This window comes from Parasteatoda tepidariorum, chromosome 3 (genome assembly GCF_043381705.1).
Source record: "Parasteatoda tepidariorum isolate YZ-2023 chromosome 3, CAS_Ptep_4.0, whole genome shotgun sequence".
Classification (NCBI taxonomy): Eukaryota; Metazoa; Arthropoda; class Arachnida; order Araneae; family Theridiidae; genus Parasteatoda; species Parasteatoda tepidariorum.
This window is the reverse complement of record NC_092206.1, coordinates 54401151-54425293: the sequence shown is the minus strand read 5'-3', so window position 1 is coordinate 54425293 and position 24143 is coordinate 54401151. Positions and strand designations below refer to the sequence as shown.

The window sequence follows — 24143 nt, the reverse complement described above, 5'->3', positions numbered from 1 at the left end:
CGCAATTGCGAGAATTTGAATGTATATTTAATTTGCAAAATTGATAGTACTGCCTGTGAATAAATGGAATAATAATTTACAATAAAAGTAACAATGAGAATTGTTTTATAACTCGAATTATGCTAGTAAATGTGTATTTCATATAAAATAAGAAATGACGTAAACTAAACACACATTGTAAATATATATTGTGATCAAAGTAACAATGAGTATTATTTTACGGGAGTAATGCTAGTAAATATATATTTCCAATAAAATGAGAAATGATGTAAACTAAATACACATTGTTTGTGGGTAGTAAAATATTTTTAAATCCATTGTTAAAATATATGATAACTATTGAATAATATAATATATAGAAATATTTTAAATTAAAGCAATATTACAAAAAAAGTAACTAATTTACTTACGTGATAGAATTAAAGATGGAAAATAAAATAAGAACGTATTAGATGATAAGAACGAACTGTTCTGTTAGTTATTATATATTGAATGACAATAATAAAAATCGAACGAGTTGAGTGCAGTTCAATAAGCATTTACAAAACTAAAATATCTGAGTGTGTTACACAAAATTATAAAGGAAATGGTAATAGATAATGAATAATTTTATCCTCGTAAAGAGGAAATGCGGATGCCTTCCTCGCTGCGTAAATAAAGATTTCAAATAAAAGTAAATCCTGAACAAATTTTTACAGAATAATTTGATTTTATATAATCCTTAGAGTAAGAATTATAATCTGTATTTACAGGAGGGTGAATAAAATAATGGAAACACTTCTATAATAATACATTTGTTCTTATTTCGCCAGAAATACTTAACGAAATATTTGATAACATCAGAAGAGTTTAGATCAGGGGTTTCCAACTGGCAGCGCGGGGGCCGCATCCGGCCAGCGGAGCCTTTTTTTTTTTGTGGCCCGCGAACTAAAATATATTAGTTGTCATTTTTTGCTGATCATTTTCGTAAAAAAATCTATATGGGTTTAAAATACTTTTCTCGTTAATAAAAACCTAATTTCTTCGTTTCTGTGAAATTTAACACACCAACGGCGCAAAAAAATTTATTTCTCAGGTTTTGTCAAAATATTTATTCAAATACAAAAATAATCGTGTTTGTTGCTCTTTTTGTATTTCACTTTTTTGCATTTTGTGAATACAATTTAGCATGTGTGTATCAGAAATTTTCTCGAAGAAATTCTCCGATTTAAGTTTTTGAGACCACTCACTTAGGACGAAAATATTTACACGCACATTCGTAAATTTTAAATGTAAATATCTATCCTCTGGTGGCTGCAGCAGACAAACATCAATTTTCTTATTGAACATTTTGTGTGCTACTATGTAAGTTTTAATACTAACCTTTTTAAAGTTTTATATCTTAATAATTAGATATCTGTTGCACATAAATTGTTCAACACATAGAAGCACATTACAGTTATTGTAGACCGAATTTTTATTACCTATTTAATATTTCTTTAAATATTATTAATAACAATTAAATATTTTTAAAAATCAACTTCTTATTTTAATTTGTAATTCAATACTTTTGTTTTGTACAACTTGGCAAAAATCTGACAGTAATATTTAATGTTCCTTCAAACATAAAAGAGTCCTACATAAAATTTTGACAAAGTTGCGGCCCGCCATCTGATTTGTGTTTTTAATTGTGGCCCCCAGCCTCATGTAAGTTGGAAACCCCTGGTTTAGATCATGCAATTTCTCATACATATCAATGAAGTTTAAAGCTTTTAGAGGTTTGAGGAACCAACAACAAATTACGAACGGAAAATAGTGTTTTAGAGCACCCTTTTCCAAAAATAGATTTGTAACTTGTGACAGTCATTTTGGTTACAACATGCAATGATTACACAAAATTTCCGTATTGCTGCAACTTTAAAAATTTTCATTAAAATTAAACAAAATTTTTAGAGCAATTTAAAATTGATTGCAAAATGTTTACCTTAAAATTCGAAAAAGATTCATTGAAAACTGTGCGATGTATAAGTAGTAATTAAATTAGTTTTTTTTATATTCCAAATGCGCAGAAAAAATTAAAAAAATTCTTTCCTCATTTTGTAGTGAATCACATTTGGTAACTAATAAAAAAAATTGATTTGAATATCTTAAAAATTTAAAGAGCTTCCAACAATTTTCTAAGTAGTTTTTGTGTTTTTTAAAAGAAACTCACAATGATAAGTGGTTTTCTACAAATATTATTTTGTATCATACGATAAAATTAAATGATAAATGATAACACTCTGCAATAAAAGTTCATAGAACGAAATATTACGGTAGAAGGAAAGAAAACATGCAAAAGAAAATAAACTTTTATGGGGAGCTGATCCTCAACAATGCCGGTGTCATTTTTAATAAATCTCGTTGCTCCCGTTTTCGACTAGTTAGAGAAATTACACCCCGACAGATTTTTGCTTTTATATATTGAGAGAAATGTTAGAAGTTTTTTTTAAAAACTTTTTTTCCTGCTGATTATGAAAAAAATATTGAACATTCACTCCCCCCCCCCAAATATAGTCGGACTTCTATATAACGAACTTCCATTTTGCGAATTTCTCTATTTTGCAACTTTTGCAGTTTTGCAACTGCTCTCTATTTTCTCTATTTTGCAACAAGGAACCAAGAACATTTTGGAAATTTCTTCGTAAAATAACTTCCATATAGCAAAGTGAATTTTCTATTTAACGAACTTTTCTTTGAGAACCACTTTCCTTATTTTCTAAAATATTTCAGAACATTTCAAGCCTGTTAACGCATTTTATGGAGGAAATGAACTGGAATTAATTTTCGAAGTCACTGCTTTATGTAATGTTTCACAAAGCAGTAAAATCCTTTTCCGTTTGCATTTCAAATGAAAAACTCAGTCCAAATTAACGGATTTTATCAGTATTTATCAGTAGCAATTAAACTTAAGAATGCATGTGGTAATGCATGTTTAAAATTACCTTTATAATAAATGCAGCTATAATTTTATACATAAATGTGGCTTTCTTTTTTTTTTTTTTTAGTTGAAAATGTATGTAGCATGATAGTGTAAGATTGGATAATGTTTTGCTCTATTCTTGCTTTCCATGCAGATTCCATTTATGGTTAAGATTTATAAAATAAATGGTAGATGCTAGTTTACAAGATAAAGGTGTATCGATTGCTATTTTAATTATGCCTAGTGTTCATGATTTTCAAACCTGTTTTGTGTTGTTTTAAAAGGTGACTTTCTATTTAGCGAATTTTCCATATAACGAACTTATTATCGGGATTTAACGACTTCCTTAAATAGAGGTCCGACTAACAGTGAAGTAAGCTGCACATTTTGTGATCTACATAACGTTACAGAGAGAGAGGAAGAACCATATAAGCATCCCAAGGTTAACCCAACGGCATTAATCTAATCTATAATTTGTCTAACTGCTGGAACTGTGACTATTTAATGCACCTAATAGATCTATTTTACATTTAAATTTCGCCCGATTCCGAAGTATCCAATTTTAAATTTTCAAACATACATGATAATGTTTTAAGCTAGTTAGCAAATTTTTCATAAACCTGCTAGAAACGTTCCATTTTATTTACATTTCAGTTTTAAAATATCTTCAAAAGTTTTAGATCGGAATATATTTCTTAAAAATTTTTAAGTTATTTTTCAGAAGCTACAAGCACGTGTGCTCTTAGCACTCTTGTAAAAGAACAGATCCTTTTTTTTAAAAAAAAGAAAAGAAAAAGGAAGTAAAATATAGTAGTAAAACTGTTTCAAAATTAGCATTTATTTTGCCAAGCTAAGATAGTTTTGTCAAACATGATGTATTGATGACATAAATCAGGGCTCGAAAAAACTCAGAAATTTTACCCGTCCCCGAGGACGGCTCGTCCAACAATGCACCCGTCCTCCGTTCAAACTAACCCGTCGCTTTTAAATAAAAAAATATATAATTTTCTCCTATTTATTACAAACATTTATACACAATGCATAATGAATACAACATTTAACATAATTGCACAATGAATTAGTCGTTACTAGGATTACATTATACAGTAATAAAAGAAATACTAGGTTACTAATAGTAACCTAGTATTTCTTTTATGAAATAATTTAAATGACAAGGGTCAAGTTATCTGGAATGTCAAGTTATCCGAGGGTACTGCGTTTTTTAAATGAATCAAATATGACGTTTGCCAGTTCCACAATCAAGCCAATAATTTACAGCTGTTTCTGAACAAAAATCTGAAAGGGGTATTCCATTTAGGTAGATGTTCAAAATTGCTTTTAAAGTTTCTTGTTTAAGACCAGTACGTATTGTGTTTTTTTTGTAAGTTTATTGATGCAAAGCCCCTTTCAACCGCTGCAGTACTCCCAGACAGAGAAAACATCAATATATGCGCAGTATGTTGCTGTATTGTGGGTCATTTTGCTGCCTTGTAACTTACAAGACTCTTGTAAGATAACAAAAATTGAAAATGTATCACGAACATTAACGGGAAAATGGCCGCCCGCGCGGACGTCGGATTCGAGAAATTCGTTGTCCGCGGAGAATTTTTGACCGTCGAGGACGGGCGGACGGGCTGTTTTTCGAGCCCTGGACATAAATGCTAATATATGTAAAGTCAACAAAAAGTTCTTTTTCTAAATTAAAGTGGTACTTAACAGAAGAAATTATTCACTTAATGTAAATGCATATGTTATGCCATTAAGTAAAGCCATTTATGTATCATTGAAATGCATGTGGTTGGTGGGTTAATTAACTTCAATTTTTGCAGATCGGGTCTTCAATATTTATATTTGAGCTTATTTTTGAGCAAAATGCACAGTCTCAGAAGTGACGTGGAGGTCGAAATGTGTGAGAAACATATGCTCATTGGGTGCAATAGGATTCTAACCAAAAACCACCGGGTTCGTTGTCGGATGCTTTAACCACCATAGTTGTGCACTCCAGTCCAGGGAAAGTAAGGAAGCTTTCGAAAGTGTCCACTGCAATGATACGTCATGATCATTGTATCCAATTCCAGTGGTAAAAAAAGGTTGCAATTTGGAAAATATGGTTCCAATAGCTTAGTCTGACGATCGGTAACTTGAATCTCGATTTCTGCTCATTTAGCTAGAACTTAAAAAAATTTGAGCGAATGGAATGTATATCATGCTGCGTCATATTGCGGCGGCTTCTACATAAAGCTTCTTAACTATCTCTGCACTGGGATGTACAACAGTGGTGGTTAGAGTAGCTTACTATGAACATATAAGTCCTTGGTCCGATTCCTGAAAACAGCTGTCAACAAATATCTTTCTTGCACATTTCTTCCTCATTATCGCTTTTGAGGTTATACATTTTATTAAAAAATGAGTACATGCTGTTTGAAGTTGTTGTAGTTCATTTACGTCGCACTAGAGCTGCACAATGGGGCACTGGTGACGGTCTGGGAAACATCCCTGAGGATGATCCGAAGACATGCCATCACAATTTTGATCCTCCGCAGAGGGGATGGCACCCCCGCTTCGGTAGCCCGAAGACCTGTTCACGAAATCGAGCACTTTAAGTTAGAGCAGTTTAACTGGGACCAATACAGCACACCCTTGGTCCCTACGCAGACTAATCCAAGCTGTCACCCACCCGCACACTGACCGCAGCCAGTGATACTTGACTTCGGTGATCTGCTGGGAACCGTGTCTTAACGATCAGTCCACGGCGGGACATATGCTGTTTGAATACATTCGATTTTCAAATTCGACTAGGTTTGTTTTGAAACTATTTTGACACATTTTTGCTCAATTTTGAGAAACCTTTTTTTTACAATATTAAAGACATCAGAGCTCTCATTAATTAAATAAATTATTTTTGCAACTCTTAACTTCCAAATGATTTGTAAAAGTAATGTGTTTTAAATGGTAAAATTTTTCGTTCTTCTTACTATTACCTAAAGAGCTGCTGCAAAAACATACTATGTCAAGAGCAACCGATAATAGGAGTAGTCAGAGAGATTCCTGCATTTGGATCGATCCTGCTTAAGCACCATTCCCACCTCATCGACACGAAGGTTCGAATAAGGAATCACAACTAATTGCACTTCATTCCGGTAAGCAGTGACATCACGTATTAACATTTCCTCTGGAGGTTGTTATGGGAACCCTTTTGGCATTTACGCTATAACTTAGAAAGTCATCAATTGTCACTGAAATTTGCCCACTGGGGGAACATTATTGAATAAGTGAAACGTAAAAAGCATTGAAATTCGTTTGACATATGTTTTGGTACAGTCTTCGTGGGTATTGAGTACATTAATTTTATGGGAATAAGTAAGTAAATGACTGATCATTCTATCCAAATAAAAAGGGAACTTAAAATGGGGTTACTTTTTGGTAAATGATGTTGTTTTGAGACACTCGCGCTTTTGAACGTTCAGAGGCTTCCCTTAAGAGCAAAAATCAAGATAATTTTTTCAGAATATTTTGGTCAATATCGGGGTCAGTATTAGATTAAGATACTGCTGTCATTTCTGTGATAATGTATACTTTTTAAATTTGCCATTATTTTCCGATATTCTAACAGATATTTTTAGTAACTATTAGACCAACTTTTATAAAGAAAAAATGCCGAAATATATTTTTATTTGTAATTAGAGTGTCAGAAAAATATGTATACACCGTGACCAAAAAGTTCTCATACAACTTTTGAAGCACCTTATAAGATTATATATGTGTTACTGTAGCACCCAATTCCTTTCAGACAATTTAGTGTAAGGTATATATTGCAAGATTATATACTTTATTTTATAACCGTCGTTGAACAGTGGACCTAATTTTTAGGGTTTACGACTAATGTTAAACTCCGTCGCCTTGTAATTTTGAACCCAATCCAGAAGACAAGGGAACTCTTTGATCAAAATTGGGAGAAATTTGCTTTGTGGAGGATTTTTTGATGAAATTAACTTGCTTTATCGTTACAAGGAGATGAAAAATACGATAGCCTCTAACGGTTAACCTGACGATAAGGGGACTCTAACCCGTGATCCATCTACCACTGAGGATATTTTGCGTCAGCATTGTGGTCGGTGCAAGCCGTATGCGGTATTCGTATCGGCCAGCCATCACCGGGATTCGAACCCAGATCAACTCATTGGAAGGCACTCAATACGCTGAGCCATCATGGTACAAGCTTATATATTGTACTTCTTATAAGTTTTCTTTACCTGTAGGTAGAATTAAGAAATTTCAAGAAATTGGGATACGTGATTTCATCAAAGGAGAGCAGCCGGGGTGAAAAGAGATTTCATTTTTAAAACTATCAGAAGGTATAATGAGATGTCCTCAGTCGATGACAGAAGAAGATTTGGCAGACAGCGATCTGTTTGGACAAAAGAGATTATTAAAAAGGACAAGGATAGGATACGACGAAACGGACAAAGATCTGCTAGAAAGCTTGCCCTAGAGTTCGAAATATAGGGGGGATCAATGTTAAACGTTCTAAAAAAGGACCTTGAGTGCAAAGCTAATAGAAAGAACAAAATTCACGTCTTTTAGAATCTGCTAAGATGAAAAGGGGGCAGAGAGTGTAAGAAACTCTTGTATGTCACGCTGAGGATGAGTTTGCCTTTTAAGACAAGAAATTATTTGTTTTACAGTATGATAGAATATCCCCAAAATGATAGAATATGCTCAATTTTTATTGATAACTTATCTGGGCTGGAAGTCAGCATTATGTTCCGGGGTATCGAAATACTTCATTTGTGAGGGTTTAGGGTTTCTTTAAAAAAAAAAAAAAGAAGATGCAAACTCCCGTTAGTTTTCATTCAAAAGGGAGTAAAAATCATTGCCCAATATTATAAAACCGAGAATTTGGACTAAGTTTTAACTCCAAGTGTCCAGAGTGGGCATAGATGGAATGTTTCTGATTCCAAAAAGATGGTGCTCCTTCTCATACCGCACGTGTCGTTAAGGAGAGGTGCAAGAAAAATTTGCTGACATTTTCAGGAAGAATGAATGGCCTCCCAACTCCCCCGATCTGAACATGTTTGCTTATTTTGTTGGGTCACACATGCTCTCCCAACCTAAAGACTATAAAATCACCAATCTGATCAAATTCAAAGATGAAATTCTAAAGATATAGCAAGAAAAGCCGATGGAAGCCGTACATGACTCATGTGATGGATTTGGAAAGAGACTTAAACTCGTTAATAAAGTAAAAAGTGGTGTTATTACAAAGTAATAATTGTAAAGATACTTGATGATTGCCACTTTAATTTGCAGCAAAAATGTTTTGCATAATTTATTTTGTATTACAATAATGAAAATTTTAAGTGTAAGAGAGCTTATTGGTCACCGTGTATATAAGGGGCATTGTGTCTCATTCTCATAAGTGACAAAAGGCTAAGTAAGAGAGCAAATGAGGTATCAGGGGATTAATAAAGCACACCAGGTGGCGCTGTCGGTCGAGGGGTCGCTCACTCCTTTGGTGCCGAGCTGGAAGTCATGAGCTTGATGGCTGTGTATGCAAATTCTGTTGTGACTGAAAGTTCTTCTGTTGGTTTTTATATTATCACACTTTATAACTGTCGTAGAAACAGTCAGGCAATTCTTAGTTTACGACTATTAATGTTCCACTCTGTATCCATATAATTTTGAGCCCAGCCCAGAAGACAACGGAACTCCATTGCCAGCATGAGGAACATCTAAATGGAAATAATTTACACCGTTGGTATGTATAATTTCAATTTGAAAAGCATATTCATAGGGCATATTAGATGTGTTTTTCTTTTTTAGGTGGAAGACAGCTTACTTGCTTCATATTTTAATTCTTTGTTGGCAAATTATTTTTTATTGGTTTGGTTGTAATAAACATGCTCATTAGTGTATTTATTATTTTTATTTTCTATAATTGTTTTCCAGCTTTTTAAACATTCTTAAATTCTTTCTTTCTATAGAAATCTCGTGTCTTTCTTGGAAGAAAACCACAAGAATATTCGTGATTCCTTACATGGAATTAATTTGTTTTCCGCTAAATTTTTTTACGGAGAAAAGAATGCATGAAAGTCTGGATCAACAAGTTCAAGTGAATACGAAGAATTTCTTGTTTGAATGTGTCTATTAAAGGAAAAGGTGAAAAAAGTTAAAAGGTTGAAGAAGGTGCCTTTTCGACTAAGCTAAATAAGTTTTTCTTTTCATTCATTCTAAGATAATTTCAAGAAATAAGACTGATTCAGGCATACTTTCACTTATCCTATGTTGAGTTCATTTTAATATAAAATAATTCCACCATTTTCAAATGTCTTATTTACAGGCATTAAAAGCATATAACTCGGTTAAAATAATTTTAGGAGTTCTAATAATTTTTGTGAATATAAGTCTTAGGGTCATTTATGCTTACATTACGTATGAAAACATTTATGGGTCATTCTCACGAAAACTGTCATTTTTCAGTTCATAAAATCCCAAAAAAGTAAAGTGAATAAAAATCTCTGAAACTTTTTATATTAATAGAAATATGTAATGGCATTATAAAGAAAGTATATATCCTATAAATTATACTTAATATTTAAATTAATTAATTTTTTAAATAATTAATTTATAATTAATTAATTTATAATAATTAATAATTAATTAATTAATTTAATAAATAAATTAATTAATTTAATAAATTAATTTATTAATTTTTTAATTTATTTTTCAAATTAATTAATAAGTAAATTAATTATTTTCACTATTTAAAAAGTGAGGGAATGACACTAATAGTGAGGGAATGATATTTTATTTTAATACATGTTTTTATCTAAGTTACATCTACCTAAAGTTTGAAAATGATAACATACTAAGTATATCTAATATTTATTATAATTTAGTCTTATATATTTAATAGTTTTTACAGGTTTGGGAAATAAAATTGGCTGGCACGATTGAACAAAAAAAAATTTAATAATATACTCATCTTGAATCATTCCCTCACTTCAGCGTCATTCCCTCACTTTATACACTAGTGAGGGAATGACGAATTCAATAAAATTTAAAAATAACAGTTAGGCCTAATTAATTTCTGAAGTCAATCACATACAATTATATTCATACAAGAAAGCAACATATAATTATCCACTTTCTCGATGAAGTTGTATTTTATTTTACTCTAAAAAATGACATGAGGGAATGACAAATGTAAAAAATTTTACCTGGTTTGATTCATTCAAATTTATTCCACAGCAAAGCTTCTTTAAGTTGAAGATGGAAACATACTGCAATTTTGTTCTATGATGCCAGTTGTTAACTTCTGAAGTTTTTATTAAAATATTTTTATTCTAAGAAGATTGCAGGTGATAAGAACATTGTTGTGAGGGAATGACGCGAAACACTGGGGACAAAGTTTAAAATAGTGCTGTGTTAATATTTTTATCAGAAATTAAATTTAAAATTGATTTTCTGAATTCTATATTTCAGTATTCTGAAATAAAAAACACGAATTTGTAAAAAAAAAATTTTTGTTTCAGAAACAATTTTTTTCTTTTTTTAAATCAGCAGTGGGGACAAGTGAGGGAATGACATATTGGTATATTTTAATTACCTGAAATAAATAATAAATAAAAATTGATAATTTTATTTTTATTCTCTTGTTAGTTTGCATACCGAAGGACACTTTCCCTGAATTTTTTTTTTTCGTAAGCTGTAACACAAACATAAAATATACTGGGGACATGAAAATGACTGTTTTTGTGAGAATGACCCTTATATACTAATTTTTAAAAAAGAAAATCAAAAACTTTATGTTATTGACGTTTCTTACGCCCGTAACAGCATGAAAAATTATAAAAATTAAAATGTGGGTGAGACGTCTGTAATACCTTGCTTTTAATTATTAAAAATTTTTGTAAGTATTAATTGATACCAAGACTTATTTTAACAAAAATTACTAGGACATCTTATTTTTTTCTTTTTGCCTGAGTTGCAGTAAAGATCTAAGGTTTTGAGACTAAACGTTTTTCTGTTCTTCCTTTTCCTGTAAGCAAATTTCTAGATGATATAAATTAGTAATTTGTAGCTTTATTTATCCTACATAGAGAGCAACAGATAATAGACTTTATAGGCTGATTGCAAAAATAGAAATAAAAAATTTTGAGATGAGATACTGGTTTTCTAAACCTTAATTGAAATTAATCATCTAGGGTAAGAAAATATAGCAAATTTTTAACATTTCGTTAAATATCTTTTTGTTTTGATGACTGCTGCACACCACCTGGGCAACCATAGCCATTTAGTCCCATTTTCAGGACTCTATCTCTTAATGGCCATAGTAGGAATGCCACGTAATTTGGACCCGGATCTGACGAAGTGGACAGCGCCTGAGCTAGTACCCATCTCTCCAAACTTGCAGACCACTACCAACGACAGGACTTTCAGCCAGAGCAGATTTAACGTGAACCTTGCTGCATATACAAGCCAATTGTTTTATTGGCTGTCTGGATTGAACTCACAACCCGCAGCTCTTCATTCAGAGGTGCAAACGGCTCCTTAATTGACTCTGCCACCGGAGCACAACGTCTGGGCAATGAATTAACTACGATTTCTAGAGTGGACTTTTGCTCATTCTGAACGAAAATCCTGAAGGAGTTCTGTCTTTGAAGAATGCTTCTAAGTTCCGGCTTTTCTTCCAATGAATCCCCAAAGGTGTTCGATTGAATTCAGTTAGGGTGATTGACTCGGCCAGTTCAAAGTTGTAACCTTCTTAGCTGCAAACCAACTTGCCACATCCATGGCGGTGTGCTTAAGATTATTATCCTGCTGAAACTTTCACCCACGAGGCATTTTATTATGAGCATAAGGTGGCATATGAGCGTCTAAAATCTTTCTTATAACCATATAGATCCATAGTCTGATCGATGTGTACAGGGGATCCATTCTTGTGCCTTTAGAACGACAAATAAAACGTTAACCATTGCTTCCAAACAAGTTATAATTTGATTCATTATTCCAATGGACCTTCTTCCAATCTTTAGTTGTCCATGTTTCCTGCTCCTTTCAAAATCTCAATCACATCCTCCTAATCTTAGTCCGGATGAGATGCTTTTTTAAAAAAGCCCGTGCACACAATTTAGCTGCATTCAGACAACGTCTTAGGGTGTGTTTACTCACTATGAGCTCATGTGCGGGGCATCTTGCATATTTGATTAGCTCTCCTTGTCTGAGTCAGCATCCGACTATCTTCAGATTCATGTGCTTTGACGTTGAGTGATTGTTTTGGGGACTTCTGATATAGGAAGATCATGCTCCTTATTTTCCATCATTCCACCTCTTTACTATGTTACAAACAATTGATTTTGGAATTTCAAACTTGGATGGCGATAGCAGAAGAGGACACTTTTTCTTAGCAACTTTAATAATCAAAAGACGAGAGGCCAAAGGTGTGTTTTTCCCTGTATTTATACTGAAGCTGATAGCCAATATTTTATCTTAGAAAATAAAATTCTAATTCGTTAAGGATTATGCAAGTAAGTTTTGCATACAACGACGAAAGTGACGCTGTAAGTTAGTTTCGCATACGACTAACCAGCTGAATGTTTTCCCAGCTTTATATCGGAAACATCGTCTATTTTAGAACATTCTAAGAATGTAAGAGAGCGTGAAGTTTATCTGAATATCTGCTCAAATTCATCGAAAGTTTAAAACTATTTCCATGTAAAAAGAAAATAAGGAAATCATTATCTGAAAGGCAGGAGCCGGATTCAAACCCACATCATATTTTGAGTGGAATTCCCTTGCTCTAACAACTGAGATATAGGAGCATTGTCGTGTGAGATTTTATTACACATATTTAAGTATTAAAAACATGGATTAAGTTAGACTGTCTCAAAACTTCTGATTTCAATTTTTCAAAGTCTTGTTTGGTGTTTGTTAAATTAAAAAAATTTCCAATCTATACTTATTTTCTCCCCAGGTATGATGATTGAAGCTACAAACTACTAAGTTACATCATTAAGAAATTGTGCTTTCAGAGAAAGTTAGAGAAGAAAAGCATATAGTCTCAAAACTTCTGCTCCCTCCCTACTGTTTCAAAGTTTGCAATTATGAAATCTAATAGTGGAATTATCTAATAATGAACAGTTTAGTGAAATAACTTTACTGATTAGAGTGGTAACTACGAACCAGGAGGTCCTTGGTTCGAATCTTGCCTGCAACGAACGAATCTCACATGCTTCTCCCTTCCTATACATATAAGGGATAAATACTGGGCAATGAGAGACTAAAATCATCTATGTCTGTTTCGAGTGTTGGAAGAACCGAAAGGGAGTTGAAATTTGATTAGTAGAAATAACTCCAAAATTAATCAGACAATCAAACTGGTTTTGATCTGTTTCATTCTTACTTTTTAATTACTGATTCGACAGATTTCGATAGTTACCTGACAATTAGTGAATCGACAGATTTCGACACGGATTATTTTTCAAATTTTATTTTTGAAAAGGAGTTTAAAAATATTTGTTAACAGCAGCCACTGTTGTACAAAATGTAATTTAATAAAATACTTTTCTTTTATTTACTAATTATTTTTAACTCGTTCAACAAAGGAATCTGTCGCAATTTTTAAAAACTTTTTAGCAAGGGTAGCAGACACGCAATCAGCAGTTCTCGATAAATATTTTCGTTATTCTCTTTCAACACTGCTCTTGGAACTTTTAGTTTTTTTCTCAGTGAAGGTGATAATCTAAAGTGTTCTAAAAAAAAGGTTCCATCAAGATGAACCCGCCTTTTGAAAAGTTTTTTTTAATATTTTTTTTAATAAAACTAAGCTACATTAGCATTGCTTGAATAAGACCTATTTCGAATAGCTAGACTTTAATATAATCCTAACCTATAATTAATCTATTACAAGCTTACACAAAATAATAAAATACCAGTTTAATTATTGGACTGAGACTGAAATTCTATTGAATTTTGTTATGAACTTGCTTTTCTGAAAGTTTAATTTTGAAACAGTTAAAACACTACAATTTTCTAAAATTCAACATTTTGAAACTTTAATTTAGAGTTGCCTTTTGGAATGGGTAGCTACTGAAAAAAATGTTACTTCACATTTTGATAACTATTTGCAACTTTAGAAAATTTAATTATTTTAGCATGTAAAACTGCATCCATAATTACGTTTATTGTTAAAAATCTCTTATTTGAAATCAATTACTTAAAATCTATCATTTAAAATCGATTATTTAAAAGCCAGAAAACTGAGGTTACATCTGATTATATATGGCTTATACGGAATATACAACTCTCACAGCTACAGTTACAGATATAGAATTTAAAAACTTTCAAATGATTTCCCTTGAATACTTTTTTTCTGCTACTTTGTATAGAAGTCATTTTCTACACTGAAAAAGACTGCTCTTCTCAATGATCAAACTGACTTTAAAAGTTTTTAACAAATAAAAAAAACAAAGTTTAAAGCTTTAAAGTTTTTAACAAATAAAAACTTTAATATAGATTTGAAAGAAAATTTCTGACAAGAAAAATTAAACTAAAGCGCTAATAGCGCTTTAATTTCATTTTTAGTTTCATTCGATGGAGACATGAAGAAAAACGCATTTATAAATTTTTGCAGCGTCCGCGTTCAACTGCAAGAACGTGCTAAAACGATAAGTGGAAGAAAGAAGACACAGTATTTGGTGTTCTGCAGTTTGCTTTCTTGTCCTTTGACTTCAGTAATATGTTCTTTAGAACACATTGAAGCAAAGCGATATAGCTTATTATCTAAATGGGCAAAATGGGGCTGATACATTTCCAAATTAATTGTTGAAACTATCAAGATTGAAATTATTAAGATTTATGTTTTTTAATTTCTGATTAGCGACGCTATTGTTCATGTTAAAAATATCGAATAACTTAGATCGCTTTGAGTCCCAAGTTAACCCAAAAGCTTTGGGCAATAGTACGCCTTTGATCAGGAGTGCCTGGAAAATGGTGTTACAACCGGAACAGGAGACGATTCTCAGGTTCCGGACGCAGAACGAGGTCCTGCTTGTAAATGACCATTTGATGGAACTAAACCTCCGGGAGATGTCTTTTGTACTTGTGGTCAATACTCATTATTAGTCCACAAGTAACGGGCTTTTTCCGCAGGAGACCGCCCAAGTTTTTCTAATTTGTAAGTTATTACCAATTTTCGGTTCCCATTATTGCAAAATATTTCAAAAACTATGGACCGTTGCCAAAGACAATAAACTAGTACCCCAAACTATCAATATTTTACCATTGATTAATTGATGAGCTTTTTATTACTTCAAACCATTACAATAAAAGCAACAATAAAGTGTACCTATTTTTTAATTCGTTATAGCTAGGAGGACGATCTTGCGAATGTTTTTTTTTCCTCATTTAAAGTAACACTCAAACTTTGGGAGGTAAATTTTCTTCATTACAGTTTAAGAAAAGTTTTCATCTGATTTCTTAGAAATATATACACGTATATAAAAAAAAAGACATTTAAATCTTTTTTTTTATTTAGTACAAATTACCAGTTAAAATTTTCGAAAGTTTAAACCTCCAAAAGGAGGTAAGGTTCCCCGCGTCCTCTGCTATGACTACACCTATGTCGACTGGTGGTCATATATACAGAGAATGCATTTAAGAATGTATTAATATTCAACTAAATTGTTCATATAAAATGGTAAAAAGTTCCAGTCAAAAATTGAGCTAATTAGCATATTGGACCAAATAACGAAAAATAATCTTTATTAATAAAATGAAGAATTTGTCTCTATTATGACTTCAGAACCGTTTATGAGGATGTGAAATTTGGACAGTGTGTGAAAGGTGCAATTGTAACCCCCGATTCTAAAAATCATTTAAACTTTTCAATTAAATCGTTCAGGAGATACATTTATAAAATGGAATTTTCTCATTGGTTTAGAGAAAGCACGATTGATATTAATTAAACTGCAGACGATTCTGTTTCCCATGAGCACACATAACGCGTAAAGGAAACGATTAGTTGATACAGTAGACTTATATAGTTGACATTCTACGGTTATATTTAAGTGTCTCTGTTGTGTTTTTCTTTATTTCTGAATGATTGATTATATGAAGAACGATGTAACATGAAGGAATAAATTGTAGGAAGGAATAACTTCTCTTATTGTGATTAGTTCTAAAGTAAATTTGTCCTTCTTCTTCATTCCAATAAAACATTTTGAATAACGATAAAATTACGTGAATTTATGTAACTGCTGTGAAGTTATTTGATACTGTGCATTTATGTAGAAACATAAAATTTTCTTTTTAGTTACGAATCTCATATTTTAAATTTTAGTTCCATAGTATGTTAAAAATGTTTCGTCATATTTCTATTTACTTTTGTTTATTCCACGGGCCATTTAACAAATTCTCCTACAAACAGAGAAAATAAAAACATAAACCTACATTAATAACGGTTTTTAGAATTTATTCTTTAGTTTAAAAAGTGTAATGGTGCATGTCATTGATATTAATATGTATTTTATTAAATATAGAAAAAAAATGTAAGTAGAAGAAGAGGTGAGAAAATATTTTATACAAATCATAATTTACTTTGCAAAATGTGATTTTGTCTTCACTAACATATGACGTCCTTAAATAATTAACAATTCATAGAATTAAATTTATTCATATAATTAAATTAAACCAAATAATCAGACGCTGACAAAGAACTTCGTGAGTTTAATTAAAAATACCAAAAGAAAAAGATAAACTCATCAATTTAGCTAGTACTTGACCTCTTTGCTGTAACGTGCAGCTAAAAGCGTTATGGCCAGAGAAGTCTCCAAATTGTTATTTCGTAAGTAATCTAAAACCATGTTTTTATTTCTTTCCTAAATTATGCTTTAAAACGTATTTATATGAAACTAAATAATTTAAAATCAACGGTATTTCATAATTAAAAAAAGTTATGTAATGAGAAGCAAAATTAATGGAAAAATAGTACTAAATCGTTTAGGAGAAAAAGTAAGAAATTGCCATACTATTATTGAAGCCAAAGATGCTTGATTATTTTTGATAAAAGGCGCTAATTGGAATTAAAAATAAACTACCTACTACAGAGCATAATTAATAAAGCATAACCAGAGCATAATAAATTATACTAAATCACTAGGAGAAACGTAGTAAATCAACATACTATTCAAAATAAATTATGCTTAATTAATTTTGGTAGTAGGTACTAATTCAACTAAAAAATTAAACTATGTACTTAAAAGTGAAATTAATGGAGAAATGGTACTTATTCGTTTAGGATAAAAGTAGAAAATCACCATATCATTATTAAACCCAATGATGCTCAATTAATTTTGGTGATAGGTATTAAAATTAAACAATCAGCTGTGTGCTAAAAAGCAAAGTTTTTGCAGAAATGGTAATAGTTCATTTAGGAGGAACATAAAAAATCGCCATGTGCTTATTGACGCAGACGGTGCTCAAGCAATTTTGATACTAAGTACTTATGCTATTATGGTAAATGGTGCAACTTTAATCAATACCAAATATAATCGACACCAACTGCATCAATACTCTTCCGTTTCAGCATAGATACTATGAAAAGATGTTTTTCACAGGCCTTCGAAAGAAATAAGTATCATAAGAAAATCGCTTAATTGTGGTAAATTTATACTATCATGAGTTGGCCACGAGTAAAAGTATCATGCTAAAAGATGATGAACACAGTTAATCTTCACTTTGATGGGCTGAACAGCTAAAACGTGGTTTGCTTAATTTGATAATGTAAAACCACCAACATGGACAAAAAAATTTAAAAAATGTTTTAATTATTTATGCTGAATCAACTGTGCTGGTACATTACTTGCAGTTGTGTACAATATTTCATAATTAACTAATAATTATCAAATTACAAAATTAATTACTAATTAACTAACTACCAATTACTACATAAATTTATTTCACCTCGTTCGAAGAACGGGTATTCTAGATTGTTAATAATATTAAATATTTATCAGGCAGTCATCACTATATTAAATATCATAAGTCATAAACTAGTATTTATTTTCCTTATTTCTTTTAGTTTGAATATCTCGAATAAAATATTATACAAATTTAAAGTTAGATGAAAAAACAATGGTTAAAAATCCGTGCTTTAAAAAATATAATAAAAGCTTAGCAAAAAAATAAAACATATTTATTTTAAAACAGATTTCATTTAAATACCAAACCACTTTTTTTTAAATTCCGTATTCAAAATTTAGAAATAGTAAATAAATAGCTGAAATAAACAGCAAGATGAACTTTATATCAATAACAGAATGGTACAAATAAATAAATAAAACCATATCCTAAAATTTCTTATATAATAAACAAATATTTTTTACAATTTTCAGCGAATTCGAAGTTGCATTCATGTCAATGGCTTCCTGACATTTGCTCTTAAAACCACAGTTTTGTTTAACAAAACACAACTGAAATGGAATAATAAAAAATTTATATATAAAATTAACGAATTAACTAAGCATTTTACGATTATTTCTGTTACGATACACGAAAATGCACTTCTCTTCTGAAAACTCGTGTATTATTCACTGATCTTTCATGATCGCTAGCGAAACATTTTCTACAAACATCAACATAAACAAACTTCTCTCAAGAATCATAATATCTTCATTAAAAATCACTGACACTTATCTAATTCTATAGAATAAAAGAAACTCACCTTCATGGCTATATTGTAAATCTGTTTTAAAAATCGGTTCAGCATATTTACTTTATCCCATATTCTTCTCAATATTCTATCGGAATTCGGTCAGAATTCCAACCACCGATCTTGGTGTTCTTTCTTCCTTCCTTTTACGCCATCATAATTCTGATCAATCTCTTTATACCTGAAGAAAGACAAAATTGATAGAAAAGAAAAGATGGGTGTTGCCATCTAGTGGATGTTAAAAGAAATAATTTTATGCTTTCCTGATTGTTCATTTATTAGCATAGGTTTACTCAATTTTTCAATATTTTAAATATGCTATAAAGCTGTACTTTGCCAATTCGATATTTCAGCACGGAATAATCTAGAGCGGAGGAGAATTATTTAACCGACTTAGAAAAATTACAGTCTTAAGAGTAGGAAAGTATGAAATAAAACTGCTAAATTCGTTTAAAGGTTTTATTTATATTAATTTTTTAATTTGTTGTTTTATATTTTCTTGTCATGAAATTCCCTGTATATTTTAATGGATCTGTTGCTTTTCTAACAGTTTTTCTGAGTTTTATTATAATATTTTTATGTGTTGTTGTTATTTTCTTCCTGCAGAAATAAAAATTTTCAGTGTAATCGTGACTTTTACAGCTAAAGTAACTTATCTAATGCATATTGCATATAGCATATTTATTAACATATCTCATATCTGTTAAAGCTGCGCTAGGCAGCCGTTAATGTGCTACTAGGATTAACTAGGGAATTCAAATTTTTTTACTATTTTCATTGATGATCATGTGCATGTGGCAATTGATGCGGTTTTAATACATACCGAATATACTCTTATAATGGTACAAAGTATTTTTTATGAGTAAATTTGTAGCTCACAAAAACTGCACCAATATTGTACATTTTTATGATAGGTTTTTTAGCAGCTCCTCGAATATATAAAAGCAGGAGAAACATTATGCCAAGTGATACTGAATACAGTTAATCTTTTGATGGGATGAACTACTAAATATGTATTTTGCTTAATCTAATAACGTAAAGCCACCGACCACGAAGGACAGCAAAGAATAACAAATAAACAAATAACATTGGAATTATTTTAGTTTTTTTTTATTTGTGGCGGCGCTTGTTCTAAAGTTATAGGACAATTTTCAAGTGTTATTCAGTACTAATTAATTGATGCTCATTTTTTCTTCTAGAACTCAAGAACAGGCATTCAGCTTTTTTATAAATTACGTTTTAATTGGATATTACGAAGGAAATTTGTATTTAAGGCAAATTTTTGTCAAATATGAGAAGAACTATTGCAGGTAGGTAGTGTTGAACTGCACACCTTCTGAATTTCAAACTTATATAATATTTTATTTTCGAAATTTCGCTCACTCAATACAAAAATATCGGATACAAAGTAGAGATTTACGGAGGAACGAGGTTCGTTTCCCTCTCTAAAAGAGCAAATCTAGTACGAGAACTTTTTATTCGAAAAGAATGAATATTACTTATAACGAAGAGTGAAATGAAGAGTTCGTCTGTATGTCTTTTTCTTATAACTATTTGTGCTGTCGTTCTGAAATTTAGACTGTGAGTAAAGGAGGGAATTTTAGTAACAAATCGCAAAAATCCTTCAAAAATTTAAATGAGATCGTTCGAGATTTACGTTCAGAGAATGGAATTTTTTTCAATGGTTTTAAAAACAGCAACTAACTCCAGACGATTTTGTTTTTCATATGTTTAAAAGATAACATCAGTCATGTAAGCTATCTTATAGCTGTCAGAAGTTTTAAAAAAAAAGCACTTTATTGCATGTTTTTTAATATTTAAATATTTTTTATTCGTTTTGTCAGACAAACTCATTGATCAATTTTAGTAACCGTTGTGACTCAGGGGATAGAGCGCTCGCCTAACAATAAAGTGATTCAAGTTTGAATACCAGTGATGACTGATTGATATGAATTCTACACCCGGCTCGCACCGACCGCCGTGCTGATGTGAAATATCTCCAGTGGTAGATGGATAAGGGGTTAGAGTTCCCTTGCCAACTTGCTATTCTTGGGAGGTTTCCGTGGTTTTCCTCTCCATGTAACGTAAATGCGGGTTAGTTCTATCAAAAAGTTCTCCGCGAAATCTAGTTTCTCACAATGTTTGATCAATGAGTTCACTTGTCTTCTGGGTTGGATTTAAAATTACATGGCTACGTAGTTGAACATTGATCTCAGAATCGGGTCAGCTGTGTCTGCGAGTTATCACAAAGCAAATTATTGCTTTAATTAACTTTTCAATTACATTTGTATGATTACATAATTGATCTCTATCTCAGAAAGCAAATATTGAGAGCCAGTTTACACCATTTAATAATTCGAAGTATTATTATATATTAGGCTACTTTTTTACTGAAGTAATGAAGTAACCCTTATATTGATTGCCATTTTTAGAAGCTATTATTACTCAGAAGTAAAATGTAAGGTACAATATTAAAGATGGTAGCAAATAAAAAACATCTATCCAAAAAAAAAAATTAAAATACTGCTGTGCAAATTGTTTTACAAATTCTTCAACTGTCCATTGTTTACATACATCTAAGCAAAATCTTGGTATTAACAGCCGTTTATAGAAAATTTTATTCCCCCCCGATCAAAATTTTCTTTCAAGTTTCCATGGTTTCAAATTCCATGGCACAATTCTTGTCACAATTTGAAAGACAATGTTTGAACCTTTTTAGAAGAAGTGTCCTATTTACCCATTCAAAATTTGAATCAGAAAAGGAAGTTATTAAATTCTTTCTGATTTTAATACCAGTAAATTTGAAATCATTCTATGGGACTACAATATTTATATTAAAATGTTTTGCGCGATCATTAGCTGTGTTGAAAAAAAGAAAGAAGTTTTAAACTTTCTTCTCTTATTTTAGTTGATGTAAATTTTACATAAGTAAAAAAAAAAAANAAAAAAAACTAAAAAAAAAAAAAAAAAAGAAAAAAGAATTAAAAGTGTTTGAATTGTACCAATAGTTTTGCCATGTAAAATCTTCAAAAACTCTTGCTTCTGAAAGAAAAAATGTTCACAAGGAGTTAGAAAAAAGTGCTTTCATATTTTTGTCCAAACCCTGTAGTTTTAATAATAATTCTATCTTTACATATTCGAATTTTTTTACCTAAGTGTAATGCATTACTGATTGCTGTTTTTAGAAAAATTTTCAAACCAATAGCTAACTATAATACATCATATTAAAGTGGGTTATGCATATTGTTTTGATAAACTTTCTTATTGTCTCTTAACATAATACATATCAGATCTTTTTTTTACCAAAGTAATCCTAATTTTTAACTGCAATTGATAGACTTAGAATCAACATTTTAAAAAGAATCAAGAATAAAAAAATAGAGAGCGATCAAAAAAACCGAAAGTTTCGTGTCGAAAAATTTTTTTGATGACCTTTTTAACTATCCATTGTTTTATTATCGATTCTCTCTAAGCCCTTCTACCTTAAAGTGCACGACCTCGAGCTTAGATCATAGAGTTACCAAGGCAGGGGAGCCATCCCCACAGTAGAGGATTATGATGGCATGTCTTCGGATCATCCTCAGGATGTTTCCCCAACCGTCGCCAATAGCTCACTGTGCAGCGCTAATGTGGCAAAATTAAATACTAGTACAATTACTACTACTTACTAGTTAGTTCAATAAATTCGAGCATTTCTATTACTTTCGGGGTGACCATGAGAGCGTATTTTTTTTTCTAAGTGTTGCGCAAATGCACGCTAAATTTACAATTTTTTTTTTCTTCGTGAAATCAAACTTGCCTTTTCTTTGTTGCTTGATCTAGGAATTACTTAATACTTAGGGGGTTCAAAGCTACAAGGATGCAAAGATACAATTGTACCATTATCAACAGCAAACTCGTCATATGAATCTTCTGTTGAACACTGATTATAAGATAAAATGTATCACGGAGTATCAAAAAGTTAAAGTGATTGTATTAAGGCAGTGTTTCCCAAACTTATGACTTTTGGGTACACTTTCAAAATTTTTCGTAACTCTGTGTACCACTTATAAAAAAATGAATGCATTTTGTACTATAAAAAAATTTCACAAAAGTCGCATCACAACTGGCTGTTGACACCACTAATTATTAACTCTTAATTATGCAAAAAAATAGCCAATAGTAAAATACGTAATCGTAAATTTCCATGGCTAGCTCTGTTTTTAAATAAAATTTTTTGAAATTTTCGTTCGGTGTAAGATATTTCGCACGAGAACGCGTACCCCCAATAAACTGTTCCCGTACTCCTGGGGGTACGCGTACCACACTTTGGGAAACACTATATTAAGGTATCTCATGGCAAGTATCATGTTATAGGTATCGCATGATGAAATATTAATTCCTGATAATTAGAACATTTTTTTCTATAACATACCGCCATTGTATTAAGATGTTTAAAATATCCTACGTTTAACAGAAGCTGCATTCGTAAATGCTATTGAAAATTTAAGTAAATTAAAATAAAAATTAATTAATAATTAAGTTCACTATTAGCAGATGTATCCACTTGATAGCAAAGGTTTCGATTAATTATTCTACATCTAAATAGTCATGCGAAATTTATTTTAAAAACTTTTTTAAAATTTAGTTTAAATTTTTTAAAAAAATCGTGTTTCATTTACATAGGTGAGCAATAAATTTCCTTTTATATCTTGTGAAATATTAGTTCGATAAAAAAAAATCGACAACCTATTTCTTGTCCCCAGTGATATTGCACTTCAAAAATGGACACTTTTCTTTACGTTGGAAAAGCAAATCACAGATGTCTAATGCGGCGATTTAAATTTCTTTCCGTAAAAACATGACGAACATGAGATGTCGAGCTTTGAGATTAAACTATTAGGCTTTTCAAACTGTCGAATTCGATTAATTTAATCACTCAGTGAGCTTACGAGTTGTTACTGAACCGGTTTGCACCAATTAATATCTTTATTGCGTCTTCATCAGCTTAAACTGACGTGGTGCATCATCATGCATCTTATTCGAAATTTTGCCGAATTGGAATTTTGCAAACCAGTTTCGGCACTGGCAATACTGTAAAATACTAATCCACTGTCCTGCTCTAGGCAAGACTTTTCTCGCCGAGAGTTATTGGGAGGCTAGAGATATGTTAGATTAATAAACTCTGTTTCAGCATTTTTTGTTGTTCTCTGTGTTCCTTCTTTTTAATGTCTTCTGCTGTTACTGCTCACAATCTGTCATTAGAAGTAAATAAATAAAAAATACTGTAAAATGCACCTTCTCCATACACATCGAATATTTTTTTTCTTTGCTTGAACAGTATATTTTCCTTTCCGATAGTAAAGAAGTAAAATATGTCCTAAATTCGTCTTTTCCCTTTCCATATAAGAAAGGGAACCAACCAAAACTACTTCTGAACTGAACTGTATTAAATATCTGGGCACTTGAGGCCGCTTGTGGTCCTTTTCCCATTCATCTTTAACTTGAACT

At 31.3% G+C, this 24143-nt stretch overlaps 1 protein-coding gene across 2 annotated transcripts in view; it reads right to left on the bottom strand.

Moving 5' to 3' along the window:
• LOC107437562 (uncharacterized) overlaps positions 1-18822 on the bottom strand; it is a 54956-nt gene extending 36134 nt beyond the window's left edge. The window contains exon 1 of one of the 2 annotated variants that reach the window (XM_016049617.4): positions 18666-18822. In XM_016049617.4, coding sequence (XP_015905103.1) covers positions 18666-18710 — 45 coding nt within the window. In that variant the 5' untranslated portion in view covers positions 18711-18822. Of the gene's footprint in view, positions 1-410; positions 551-18665 lie in introns of those variants that run through there. The other variant, XM_016049618.4, reaches the window with a different exon arrangement.
• Positions 18823-24143: the final 5321 nt, after the last annotated feature.